The sequence below is a fragment of the Toxotes jaculatrix genome, chromosome 23, assembly GCF_017976425.1.
Source record: "Toxotes jaculatrix isolate fToxJac2 chromosome 23, fToxJac2.pri, whole genome shotgun sequence".
Lineage (NCBI taxonomy): Eukaryota > Metazoa > Chordata > Actinopteri > Toxotidae > Toxotes > Toxotes jaculatrix.
This window is the reverse complement of record NC_054416.1, coordinates 9,849,696-9,863,993: the sequence shown is the minus strand read 5'-3', so window position 1 is coordinate 9,863,993 and position 14,298 is coordinate 9,849,696. Positions and strand designations below refer to the sequence as shown.

At 42.1% G+C, this 14,298-nt stretch overlaps 1 protein-coding gene across 1 annotated transcript in view; it reads left to right on the top strand.

Annotated features, from left to right (window-relative positions):
- Positions 1-14,298, top strand: part of LOC121176805 (pyruvate carboxylase, mitochondrial-like) — a 253,601-nt gene that overhangs the window by 46,334 nt on the left and 192,969 nt on the right. The window contains exon 10 of the mRNA XM_041030884.1: positions 1,359-1,477. Within this exon, the coding sequence (XP_040886818.1) occupies positions 1,359-1,477 (119 nt within the window). The remainder of the gene's footprint in view (positions 1-1,358; positions 1,478-14,298) is intronic.

Here is a 14,298-nt window from a genome sequence, read left to right as displayed (position 1 = left end):
TTACTGTGAGTGGAGTGATGTTTGACTTCTAAAAGAAGGAACTGTCCATTGAGGGTGATCTTAGCAAAGCATACTAATTACACTAGATGACTGTAAATTGAGATTTTTTTTTTTTTTAAATTTAGTCTTCAAAAATACAGTTATACACAGGTGTTGCATTAGATTTTAGTCAAATTCCACCAAAACTTTGCAAAGACATAACAGCTTTGGGGAAAAATAATAAAAAACTAATGAAACAGAGCTGGAGCTTCTCTCCTTTAAGACAGTCAGTGCTGCTGCATAAGCCAGGGAAAATTAGCACGTGCGAATGTGAGAGATTATTTGGGCGCAGCGGTGAGGAGCAACGCTGAGGCTGGAAAAACACACAGATTCAATAAGCTCTGACTCTAATAATAATTAGCAAAGCAGTTCAGAAACACTCATGGTCTGAGGAGGATACCAGAGATTGGATTATGATTCGTTATTGTCTGGTAAATGAAGAATAAGCAATGAAACTGCCTATTGAATTGTTTTAAATGGTATAAAGAGCAACACAATGCGTTTTAAAGGGTGTTGTGTTTGTACACAGCAGTGCTGATTAAAATAAGAACGTTTCTGTTCCAAAAACAGAGAAATGGTTCTCTTGGCAGACTGAATGAAAAGTCCTACATCATCATCATCTTCTTTTTGGAAGCTTTTGATTGCTGTTACAAACTGAATCGTCTTTGAATTAATATCATCACTTACTTGAACAACAGTAATGATCCATGTGCCTCATGTAAGATATACAGTTCCATGTTATTCCAGTCAGTATTACTTTGTTTCGCTAAACTGGTCCCTCTGTCTTGGGGTCATCCTACAAGCCTAATTAGTTGTGTATACAGTGTGACACATACAGTATAGCCCCATGCCCATCGTTGTGTGCTGGTTTTTATGAATATATAAGATACAGTCTTCCTAATACCATGTTTACACTGTGTAACATCCTCCAAAAACACTGCGAAACATTTCTTTATATTTACTGTACGTGACCCTAATTGTGAGTCTGTCTTGTAGTTGGAAGGTAGATGGAAAACTGGTCTTTTATGGTGATGGGCTTTCAATGATTCTCCGTTGATTAATGCCTTGTTTATTATTATCAGAGACATGATGCTCTCTCTATACAAATAAAACATGACGCTTATTCTTTACTCATTTGATGTGGTCGTATTTGCATGGAGCGAGGACAGGAGTTTTTTGTTTGGTTTCATGGCTCATTAAGATGAGTGAGTGCTGCTTGAGTGTTTACCCAGCTAATATTATTATGTGGATAATTCAGTGCAGTAAAAGCTGCTTTCTTAGCTCGTGTGATTTATTTATTTTTTTATTTTTTGCCGCAGGTGGGATACGAGAACGCAGGGACCGTGGAGTTCCTGGTGGACAAACATGGCAAACACTACTTCATTGAAGTCAACTCCAGACTCCAGGTTGAGCACACAGTCACAGAAGAAATCACTGAGTAAGTAGCAGATGTTTACATTGGGTGGATGGAATTAGGCCGGCGGGCAGCTGGATGGCGGTTGTCATTTTGTGTGTGTATGTGTGTGTTTTTTTGGGGTATCATCTGTCCACAGACAGGTGTGTAGCTTCAAGGTTAGATGGTTCCCACTCTGAAAAGTTGCTGAATTAGAGAGAGTGAAGGTTGGAGGCATGGAGGAAGATGTAGGCAAAGCAGAGAAGAGAGTAGAGGTGATGTTAAGCACGTGAGAGAGAAGCAAAAATGGACAAAAAAACCCCCCCAAAAATAAAGGAATATGGAGAAATTGGCATGATGAGGAACTGACACAAAGCTGACAAGTAAAAAGAGATGGGTGTAGGAGAGAGAGAGAGATTTGGGAGGAGAAAAGAGCTTGAACAGGTGGAATCAGTGAAGAGAAAAGCTGAAAGATGAGGTCAGAGACAGGGTGAGAGACAATGGGAATGAAGGAGAGAGGTGAGAATGAGAGAGAGGATAATGAAAGATATAAATAGCATTCCGCTCCACCGATGACCTGTGAGATTTGCTCAGCTGAAACAATACAGATGGGTCTCACACTAATACACACACAAGACACAAACACACACACACACTAGCAGGTACAGGTGTGCAGGCCCTTCAGTCACACCCAGACCCATAAATCTTTGTTCAGCACTGATGTGTGTACACTCAGAAAACTACAATTACACTAATTCATATTTGATTTCCTGCATCATTAGCTCAATTAGACAGACATGTCAAATGTCTGTTGTCATTGCATGACAACGAAATGATTTCACCTGTTCCTATGGCAACCAGACATGACCCACAACTTTGTACGCTGTATTTTCCTGCTGTCTTTGTCAATCGCTACACTCTTGTTTGGCTTCTTTCATCTGTTTTGTCTTTGTCTTTTTTTTTGTTGTTGTGTTTTTTTTATTACTGTACACAAAGAAGCTCTTTGATCAAATCGCTGTGTTTGCATTACACCGCAGGGAACTAAATCAGCTGTGGAAGGAGTCGGTAAACTCTTATCAGTAAACATTGATGTCCCAGTGAGTGAAAGACATATCACTCGCTCAGACAACTCCCAAGGACTGTGTCGACATTTATAGACCCTCTCCGGTTCTCCTGGTAGCTTTGTTTCACCCGCTGTGGTGGGACATATTTCACCTTTATGATTCTAAAAAGAGTAGATGGGGCACCTCAGTAAATTCCCAGCACAGCTCCACCCAACTTTTAAGCACTTTCGATAACTAAAAACACTGCTGCTGTGGGTGTGCAGGGGCAGTGAGTTCAAGTTTTCCCTGTGGAGTTTTCTTCCATAAACAAAGTTAATGCGTCTCGCACCGAAACACGTTGTATCTTTGAGGCCTAACAAATGTGTTGAATGCGTCTTTCCCCTGCCTTTGCTGTGCAGTGTGGGTATTTTTAGCATGTAGCTCTACTAGTGGTCAAAAACTAATATGCTAAGGTGGCCTAATATGCAAAAGATAAAAAAGGGGAAAAAGTGGTATTAAATTAAATATTAATCTTAATTTCTATTTTTTTTTTTTTAGTTTAAGGGGATTAATTTAAAGCAAACTAGAACTCCATATAGCCAGTATAGCTGTATGATGGGTGCTTAACATTCAGGGTATCAAACAGATAATTCATACCAGCTCATATAACACTTGGTAATCTGCTTACTTTTTTCCATATATTTCAAGTTTTCTGTTCTGTTTCTTTTATTTTTAAATGTTTTCTTTTTTTTCCAGCCTGATTCGTGTGTTGAGTTTTCTGTTATTTCCTGTAACTTTTCATTAATCTTAGTGTATGAGAGATTAAAATGAGCAGAGCTATGCTTTGGTGGTTTTTATGAAGCAATAATGTAGGAAGAAGATGGGATATTTATCATAAATCGTGTATTTCATGTGCACATTGCTGATATTGCTGCAATGTAAACTCCCTGTAATTGCCTGTCTTTTCTATTACTGCTGTTCAGTGCTGTGCCATATCTAATACATTTGAAAATAAAAAAGAAATAGGGCTAAAACGGAGGATAAGGGACACTGAAGAACTTGGACAATATCAGACTAATATTTTCATCTAGCTTCAATTCACCAAGGATGTCACGCGGCATTATTCGTGAGCACAAAATGAGACGGCAAAGCTCACCACCTCTGTGCTCCCTCCATTTGTTCTTTGATATCTCTCCTCCTTCTCTTAAGGCACTTTTCTCTCATGGTGAAACGGCTTTTGTAGCGGCTTGTGCACAGGCGCCGACGCACACTCAGACACACACTTACCCTGTAGTACTGTTCTTCTATCACAGAGACAGTAAGTGGATGGAAAGTCACTCATGTATTACCGATCCCCTGTCCTCCAGTCCTGTAGCAGTTTGTCACATCCTCTTTGTCCTGCAGAGAAAAACTCATATCACTGAGGAAATTTGACGTTTTGGGGAATTGGGGTCATTTGAATTGGCAGGAGTGCAGTAATTACTTTGAATCCGGCCAGCATCCTGCATCAAACGGCACATGTTGAAAGTTTCAGCTGTCACAAGCGGCACTTTTCGTTTGCGCGGCTTTCATGTCGGGGCTGAGGTTTTACTCTAAGCAGCCACAGCTGACAGCAGGGAAGGAAGAACAAGTCTCTCCAACAGAAACCCAATGTGCATCCATCTAAAGGAAGGGGACAGGTGGGGGAAATGTTCTCTCTACAAGGGGACAAGTATTACATGTGTAAATGACGAGTGAAAACTGTACTGTGGTTTTATTTGAACATTATGCCCATTAGTTTTTCAGCTTTTCCGTTTCACTTGGCTGCACTCCCAATCTCTGAGGTGTGTGAGCGCATTCGTTCTTGTTTCCATGTGTTTGAAATCGCCTGTGTTACTGATAGGCTTGTCAGCAAGGTATTTTTCACACAGCTGTGAAACTGCTGTGAAAAGCTGTGAAACTCCCCTCTAAAACTTGGTGTTCAGTCCCCACCTTTGATCTCTTCTGCCTAATTTCTTTTTCATAGCTGTTATCCTGCGCAGAACAATGTCTGTGGGTCAGTTAGTTGGTCCACCACTTAGATCTAGAGCGGCTTGATTTTTAAATGTTGATGATGTTTGGAGCAGATGGTCATGGTTCCCAGATGATATGTCCTGATGGCTTTGGTGATTCCCAGACCTTTCTTCTCGCTCCACCAGTAGGTAGAAGTTTGATGTTTCAGAGTGTAGCGACAACTATTTGACTACCTGCCATGAAATGTAGCTCAGATATCTATGTTTGGATGTGTCATCTGGTCATTTGACTCCATCCAACACTTTGGATTTTGACCAAAAACTAGTGACATTCTCGTGAGCCTCAGCTCTGCTTTGTGTTGGCTACTAATTAACATTTAAACTGATGTTTGCACCCGTCAACTAAGATGATGGTCAGATGGCATCTCAAGGATGCTTGGTTCATACTGTGATTGGACTTTGGCCAGCACTGGGTGTAAACTCACCCTGCACAGTTTGATTAGAAAAACAAGCTCAAAGGTCGTCTAACTCCTCCACCTCCTGCTGTTTCAGGCCAGAACCTTCAGACCGCCTGTTCCCCTTCAAAGAAAAACAAACACCATACAGCCACGTTGCTCACCTTTACCTGGGACTTGCTTAAAGTCCACCGGCTCCACCTGCCTAATTACCATATTAAGAACCAATCCCAGTCCAGGCAGAATTGACAGAATTTGAAAGCGTTTAATAATACCAGGTGTAAATGCGGCGCTCTGTGATCAGATGCCATTATCCAGGGAAGATATGCAAGAAATATATCGCATGTTAATACCAGATGTAAATGGGCTCTTAGCCTTGTTTTCCCCCTCAATTAGATGCTCTGTGGAAAAGATTCTCTCACTTTGATTTGGTGTGTGTCTGTGTGTGTCTTTGAACTAAGTGTTACTAATAGAACGCTATCTCTGCTGAGGGTCAGTGTAACACACACACAGACACACACAGACAGGTATCAAAGCCTCCTCTCTCTGTCTCTCACTTTAATCCATCCCCACTTCCTTGCCACCCATCCATCTCATCCCATCGTTCCTCCCTCAGGCTCTTCTCTTCATCTGGCTGTCCTCAGCTGACTTGGTGCATTCGTCTCTCCACCTCTGTCCGTTGCTCCGTCCGCCCTTTCTCTCTTGCTTCCACGCGCCATTGCTTCCTGTTCTGTCTCCCTCTTTCCTGCTGCCAACCTTTCAGCCCTGTCAGTTTCTCCCTCTATGTGTCTACCGCTCTCTCTGTCTCTCCTATCTCCAACTCCCCCCCCTTCCCTTCACCCTCTCGTCTCCCGTATCTTTGACATCTGTCTATTCATTCATCTCTCCCTCTCTCTGTCCTTTACCTCTCCTTTGCCTCATCCACTTCGACTTGCGTGTCATCTTTTTTGTCCCTTCCTCACCCTCGCTCCCTCCATCTGCCCTCTCTTATCCTGCTCTCTTGTCACTCTCTACCTCCGTCTTTCTCCTTTGATCCATACTTTCATGTGTTAACCCGAGAGCCAGCCAAGATGAAAACAACCTGAATGAGGGACTCTGAAGTAATTAAAGCACATTTGTAAAGGCAGCCACACAGAGACAAGCCGTTACCTTGAATCCTTGGTGTATTGGTTTTGATTAGTATGGTATGTCCAAAAAGTGATTTAGATATCAGATAATTACATAATTGGAGATTTATTTATTTTTTAAACAAGTGACTTCTTTAATTTTACAAAGATGTCTGCTCAGTGAAACATTTTACAGGTGAAGCATAAGCTTCTCAGTGCTCTCAGTAAGGGCTATGCTGTTTCTGTGTTTTGGACCCTAACAGTGACTGAGCACTGCCTCTATGAGTGGAATTTGGATTGGCTCTAGTATTAAACATGTATTGACACACAGACCTGAGACCAGCAGTGCTTCAGATATGTCTTTGGTATTTCTTGTCGCTTTGTACTTAGCATGTAAACAGAAACAACCAGTCTTAAACCACCTCAAAACTCAAACTGCCTTTGCATAGAGGAGCAAGCACCGGTAACTTTACTCAAAACTATCAACATTTTATTTCTCTTTTCCATATGTCCTCCCACTGTTCCTCCTCTTCTCCCCTGCCACTGCGCCCCCCCTCTCCACCTTCTCTCCCTATTGCTTTGATTGTTGAGTCATATCTCTCGCTTTTCTGCAACGCCGGTAGCTTGACAAGGTGGTATCTTTTTGACTGAGAAGGCATCCTTTCACTTTCCACTGCTTCCTTTGCTTCTCTCTCTCTCTTCCTCTCTCTCTCTCTCAGCGGTGATAATGGGTGTGTACACAAATGTCAGTGAGGCGGCAGAATACCACAATCTATAATAAGAATGAACGCACCCCCCCACGCGCACACGCTCTCTCATTCACAGACGCTTTCAACAACACGCCCCGGTGTTGAAAAATTTTGATGTCCAAAGGCGGCGACGAAGACACGAAAACACACGCACACAAGGAAAAAAAAAAACATTGCACAGAAACAGTATGTGAATACCTATTCATCTGTCTTCCTGCTTTACTGAATTCCTGCACAATAGAAGCAATTCTGTCTGATGCGTCTACTGAGTGTGTATGAGACAGACAAAATGTGAGCTACATGTAAGATGTGTTTTGTCTGGGAGACGTACCCTGTGTGTGTGTGTGTGTGTGAGGGGGAGATGCTTGTGTATGAGTTGCTTGTCTGTCTGAAAGGCACAAGGGTGAGTGTTTGTGTGAGACGGGCAGACCGCCTCTGCATTCAACTCCAGCTCTGCCTTTGAACTTCTCCTCTCTCAAGGTTCAATTTGTCCATAATTTAGCTGTAAACGATCTTTCCTTTGTGCGTCGAGTGTGTGCTTGGCAGCGACAGCGTGCGTTCAGCTAGTGTGTGCGAGAGTGTGCATGTTGCCGTCAAGGGACATTGCACATTTTGTTAGATTGGTGGACAGGAGTCCTTTAGATCCTAAAGTGATGTAATTATACCCCCAGGCTCACGCTGTGCTGTGTATGCGAGTGTATGCTGAACACAGCGAGGGATTGTGTGCCTGTTTGGATGAAACAGAAAGTGTTTCACTTTTAATGTGGAGACGTGCACATGAGAAGTTACTTAACTTGGGAATCTATGTTAAGTCCAGACTTTCATTTGTGGCCCTTAATGATTTGTAATCATTTTAATAAAAAGTCTTTGATTATTTGCGAGACGATCCAATTTGTCCAGTCTCCGCAACATTTCCACAAACATGAAGGAAGAATTTTGACAAGTCAGATATTTTTTATTTTTTTATTTTTTTACATTTAACATCTGAGAAACATTTTTTTTTCCCCAAAGTCTGTTTATTTCTCAGGCAGTGCTTACACTCAGGCTGTGCATCGCCCCATCAAGCTCCATCAACTCAAATCTCAGCAAACAGTTCCTAAACTTGCACCGTGAACCTGAACCATGTCTAACCTTTAATACATAAAGAACAACCATTTGATTTATGGGGCTTGTTGGGAGCACAGTAAGAACTGGCTGCTACGTCTAATGTGAACAAATGTCCCTGTGGAATATTCAGCTTCCCGGCTATAGATACTGTAGCAGCACAGGCCTGTGGTTCAGGTATTTCATTGTTGAATGGAGTCTTTTCTGAACCTTTGTTTACATATTATAAAGTGTTTTCCAGCTTCTGTGCTGACACAGGACATCAGGCACTAATGCGTATTATATTTCAAATGTGAGTGACATGATGTGATGTGATGTACTAGCAGTACTGAATATCTGCAGTAGGATTTGACTGGCAAGGGGTTTCAAGGACAGACAACAAAAGCCTGGATGGGAGCCACCATATTTTGTGCAGCATCTTTGTTTCAGCATTTTCTCGGCGGTTTGTTTGTTTCGTGGCAGGAAGGGAAATGTTTCTCAAATCTCTCCTGTTGCAAGATATTAATAAATAGCATGTTCCCGTAGACGATCAGCACATTATTGAAGGCAAAATCTCAAAGGTCATTAAACAAACTGCGTCACATCCATCATCGGGACGCTGGGTGACAGTGACTGGTCGATGCTCATATTTAAACAAATATCCAATAGCGCTCAGATACACTGTATTGATGGACTGATAACAGACTTAGCTCTGCATTTGCAGTACGCCACAGGACAATAAAGCTGTGCCTCGGAAGTGCAGATGATAATAAACCTGTTGATGTACATGCAGAGCGTTGTGAATGTGATTAAGTGTCACATTTGAATCATTTCAGGTGAAGGCCTTCGCATAGACAGTCAGTATTGATCACTCCAGCAGTGTGATATTGATTTCCTGAATGGTAACGTTAATAAACAAACTGCGTAATATCCATCACGGTGAATGCATCTCAGTGTTACCCTGCACAGCATTATGGTGGAATGACAAACATCTAATTCTACTTTGTAATAATGATAATAAAAAAAGTCTATCAGGTTTATTTCAGTGTTGTCAAGCAAATGCTCTGAATCTGCTGCACAGTTTTCAGTGTGAGGAGTAAAACCACAACTTGATATTATCTCATACTTCATGTTTAATACTGTGATTTTTGCTGGTTAAGAAAAAAATGCTATCATTACGTCCTCTGTATGAGGCAAGTGAATAGTCTGCCATGTAATTTTGGTGTTTGGAAGTGTGTGTGTATGCGTGAGGGGGAAGGAGGGGGAGTTGGGGGAGGGTTGGATGCTGCAGTGCTTTAGAAAGATGCCTTCATTACATTTAGCTGTAAATACAGCAACAAGATGAACAGATGAAGCTGCTCCCATGAAGTATGGTGTTTTTAGAAGCACTGCAAAAAGAACGTGTCTGTCTTTAAAACCAAAAACAAGTTCATTCTCGCGCTTTTACTGCTTTTATTTCTTTTATTTTGGCAATTCTGCGCACACAGAATCCGTGTGTGTGTGTTTATGTGTGAGTACATTTAGGTATGTGTGTCAGAGAAAGCGAGTTAGAATTGTTATAGTTAGAATATGATAAAGAGCACGGCCCAGAACCTGCTTCATATGAGAAGTGCCCTGAGATAACTTCTGTTTTGATTTGGCGCATATAAATAAAACTGGCTTGACTTTTGGGCTTTATTGCTTTTGGTAATGTGTGCATGTACGTGTGCTTGAGAGGAAAGGACACCAGACGTCTTCTTGTCTCCTTAGTGCGCGGACATGTGCGCATGCATTGATTTATCGGCGCACGGGAGAAAATGTGTGAGCTTTACCTGGTTATTTGTCTGTTTAGTCTGGATAATTAGTCTTAAATGACCACTCTCCATCTTCATCACACTGAGAAAGAGTGACAGAGAGGGAGCGGGAGTTGGGAAGGCAGAAAGAAACAATGCCTCGCTTTAATTGACAGAAGGTCTGACAAACGAGGGGTGAAAATGGAGAGAGGGTATAAGGACATGAGGTGAATTAAAAAGAGAGCCTCGCAACCTGGAGCTGCTGTTGAAAGAAAGCCCAGCATCCTGCTAGACCAAAGTTTCAGGCCTGCGTTTGTTAGATATGTTAGAATCTATAAAAGACTCCTGCATTAATACATTTTGCCGTGATGGTATTGTAATGCCTTTTCTCTACCCTTCATTTTGTCATTGAGCCTCTTTTGTTTCGTCTTTCTGCTTGTCTTGCGATTTCTTCCTCCTTTTTATACATACTCTCTCATTCATTCTTCCTTTATATTTCTCTTTCTTCCTTTGTTTCCTCCTTGTTCAGTGTTGGATGTAGCAGCCAGTAATCTCCAGCTCTCTCTGCTCTTGGCTTTGATTTTCTTTCTGAACGTGGGAGTTGGAGGAGTTGCTGCGACGTCAGCAGTTATCCTCCCTCTCCCCCTCCAGTTTTCCCAACCCTTTTCACATTTCTTGGCACACTGAAGTATAAAAAGATATTCCAGAAAAGGTCAACTCGGGATCATTATGCACTTGTTTATAATTAATATACTAAAAACAAGTTACATGCTTGGCCACTGTGCTTTCTCTCCTTTCCTCCTGTCCATGCATCCTCCTCCTCCACATTGAAGAAGAAATTCTCTCCATTTTATTGTTCCTGCATCCTTCCCTGTCATCACTCTCTTCTTCAACTTAACCTCTCTCCTCCTGCTCTCACCTCCTGCACTTTTTTCCCTTTTTATATTTTATTTATTATTCTCACACCTTATTGAATCTGTTATCACTTTCCCTCCTCTTCCTCCTGTGCCTGTTCCTCCTCTTCTTTCCCCTCTTTCCTACTCGGCTTATGCTTCTGTCCATTTCTGTCTTCCTCAGCAGCGCAAGGAAATACAGCACCAATCAATCCACAGCTTTTCCTCTGGCCACACACACTGTGCCTCTGTGTATGTGTGTGTGTGTCCATGAAATAACTACTGACAAGGAAATAATGCTGAGATGCACAGACGACATGCCTGGTCGCTTTGTAATGAGCTAGATAATGGTTATAATAATTGTAAGCGTGTGTTTGGGTAAATACTGTGTATAACAGCGATTACCTGAATCAGCCTTTATATTACAGTATGCTTTGATGATGGTGTAAAAATTCAGACGAATGCGTGTCAGTAAGCGCTGCGGCATACGACCCAATCCAGATTTTGATATTCAGCTATTTTGTGTAGTTTGTGTGTGTGTGTGTGTGTTACAGTGTACGGCCAAGCATGCGTACTTGTGTGTGTGCACGCACTCTGAGGAGTTTTTTGTTTGGTTTCGTGAGCACGTCATAAAATAATTTTAAGGTGATTATAATTGTGCAGCGAAGCATACAGTGAGTGATTGAGAAGTAAGCAGATGAATAAGAATGAGGGATGTAGCTGTGTGTCTGTGTGCGTCTGCGTCCTGTCGCCAGGGGAGAATCTAGTGTGTGTTTGTGTGTGAGGAGGAGAGAGTGAGTTGAGGCTATTTATGATAATGGGAAGGATTCTTATCATGATTATAATCACAGCCGTGGTTGTTTTTGGTTTTGTGAAATGTTTTTTCGTGCACATGGGCAAACGTGACTTTTTCATTCAGCATTAAGGCCTTTTAATATGACATTTTACTGGACTCAGGCTACACAATAAGCAGATAAAGACAATTACTCACCATTTATGAATGGAAATAACGGTTAGGAACCATTAGCATTGAAGCAATAAGAAACAGCAGATTGCAGAGTTAGAAAAGTCATTGATTTAACCCTTCTGAACACTAGGCCCTGTTTTTGAAGAGGTGGTTGTGCAGCAGAGCAACAAACACAATTACCACCAGCTCCAGTGTATCAGCTCACATTCCTGTGCTTTTTGGTTTTGTCCTCCTGTGTGGATGGTTTGTAATAGTGTTATAGGGGTTTCCATGGCGATGACCTTTTCTGTTGAGATTTTATATACATTCATTTAGGTTTCCTGTGCCGAACGCAGTGTCCTGTTCATGTTCATGATCCTGACAAGGCTGCACTCCCCTACAGGAGCAACGCCATTTAAACCCAAGGCTGGAATTAATGAAATCCTAGTTTGCATTAATTACCATAACCTAAATGATAAATTAAACTATAATTTCCATAAGTTCCGTCCAGTGATCCCTTTTGGGTTCCTCCTAAGCCTTCTCTCCAGGCTCCAAGTCGTATCAAAGACTTGACGAAAACCAGAGGATTCAGGATCAAACAGAGGTGGATCACTGGTAAGGCCCTGGGACAGATATGCATTTGGGGATTTCAGCAGAAGGGGGTGCATCAGTCTGCTCCCAAGCTGGATACAGAAGGAGTGACTCCTTTTTCCTTAGCTTCAGCTGTCTGCCACCATAGAGGAGTAGGAAAAGCTGCTTGCATCTCGCTGAAGACTTCATTTCTGATTTGATTGCACAGTCATGAACCTAAAGGGATCTGTCGAGCACCAATTCACTTTGCATGACATATTGTACATTCGACCCACTGAGGCCTGCTGTAAAGGTGCTGGAGCGTCGTCTGTTTGAACCGACCAATCGCGGGTCATGTTTGTCAATATTGTTAGGCTGTCACTCCTCACCCACCAACTAGCGCAGTGGATGCCAGGCGTCAGTGCTTGCATTCAAATGATTCACCAGCCTGTTAGTCAGAGAGCTGTGAGTGGAATATAATAGGGGGAAATGACAGATGAAATCCCTCCCAGCTAGACGTGAAGGAAGCTTTGCCGCTTTGCTGGGTTGTCTTGTACACAGCAGGCCTACCTATCGATGTATCACGCTGAGAACCTTGTGGAAAAGATCATTTTATTTAATAAGGCTTGCACATAAATTGTCTCGTGTGCCTCTCTATCTCCCTTCCCGTGTCGCGAGAGACTTCTCCCACATGCTAACACGAGAACACATATACATCCATGCATCAAAGACGCATCTACAGTCTGCTCAGAGCATTGGGTTTAATTAGCATGGTTTCCTGCTGGGCTTTGGTGTATGGAAAGGAAGACCCAGTGACTCCGTCCCTGTTACACACTCACGCAGTTGCGTTGCACGGTTCGCTTATCTAAAACCTGTAAATGGAAATTCCAGCAGTGTTGATAGCTTTGGATGTTGAGTGTGAGCATGCATACACAATTTGATGAGCCTCTGCTTATGTACGCCAGCATTAATGTAAATTTAGAACTGTTTATCTACGTCTATTAGTAAATATTTGCACAGGTCCCTGAATGTATCACTGTGTGCAGGCAGGTCTCTGTGAAGCAGATGTTGTTTTGTATGCGGGAATTACAGAGAAATCAGCTGTGGGACCTGGAGGTCACAATGTCGTTGTTATATTAAAAGGACAAGGCTGATGATACTCTGGAATTTTTAATTGCCAGTACCAATAATTAATTGATCCTTATCCTGTTCCCATTCCTTTATTACAGTGAGCTTGGGCAGTGCAGTTTTTAAGTCAATCCCATAAACACCAGCCTCTCACCTTCATTTTTCTTTTGCTGTACCAAACCCCTTGTTTTACCTCTCCTGTGTTCCCACATCTATCCCTCTGTCTGAACACCTTGCCTTCCCCCCTCTTTTTTGCTTTAATGCATGTAGGTCAATTTGCGGGATCAGCAACGCTTTTATACAAATACTGTCCATAAACTGAGCAATGTTCTCTCCAGCTATCTGCACCATGGCTGAATTATCTTTTTGCCTATGTGCCATTTTGCTCATTATTAAAACTCGTGTGCTTATGCTTCCTTCGGTATTCTTTCCTTCTTAGCTGCACCGCTCATTCTTCTCTTTCATGTTGCGTTTATTGCATACCATTACCCTTTTCTCCCAGCTGTACTCCCTCCTCATTGTTGTCTCTATTTTGCTCTGCCGAAGCTCATATTTTACACTTGTCACGTTATCTGGGTTGGTCTGTGACTCATAGGCTTGTGTCATGTTTGTCTTCCTGTGTGTTTCTATATGTTTTGTAACAGCCATGTTGTGTGGTTGCATGTTTTATGTGTGCGCTGCTTCTCGGATATCTTTCTGTGGGTGTGCCAAATGTGCAGTGCGGTAGCTGATGGATTTTTAACTACATTTGTACTTAGTGTGTTGATGCACATATCTATGATTGTGTGTATATTTATATGTGTGTGTGTGTGTGTGTGTCGGGGCTTATTTATCTGTCTTCCGTCTCTCTTTCTCTCTCTGTTTGTGATTTCCACTGTGCAATTTTCCAAGTGAGAGAACTTGGATTGCATTTTATCAGGCCTATATGGGCTTTTGCATTTTTTGGTTTGTGCTTGTGTGCATGTGTGTGTGTCCACTGGTGTGCATTTGTGTGTTTTGTTGAGTTGTTGGATATGGTCCTTCTTGCAGACATTTGCTCCACATAAACGTCATCCTTTGGAATGAAAATCTTAAACGGCACGACCCTCTAACTGAGCACTAGTGTACCTCATTTTTTAGGACCAATTAAT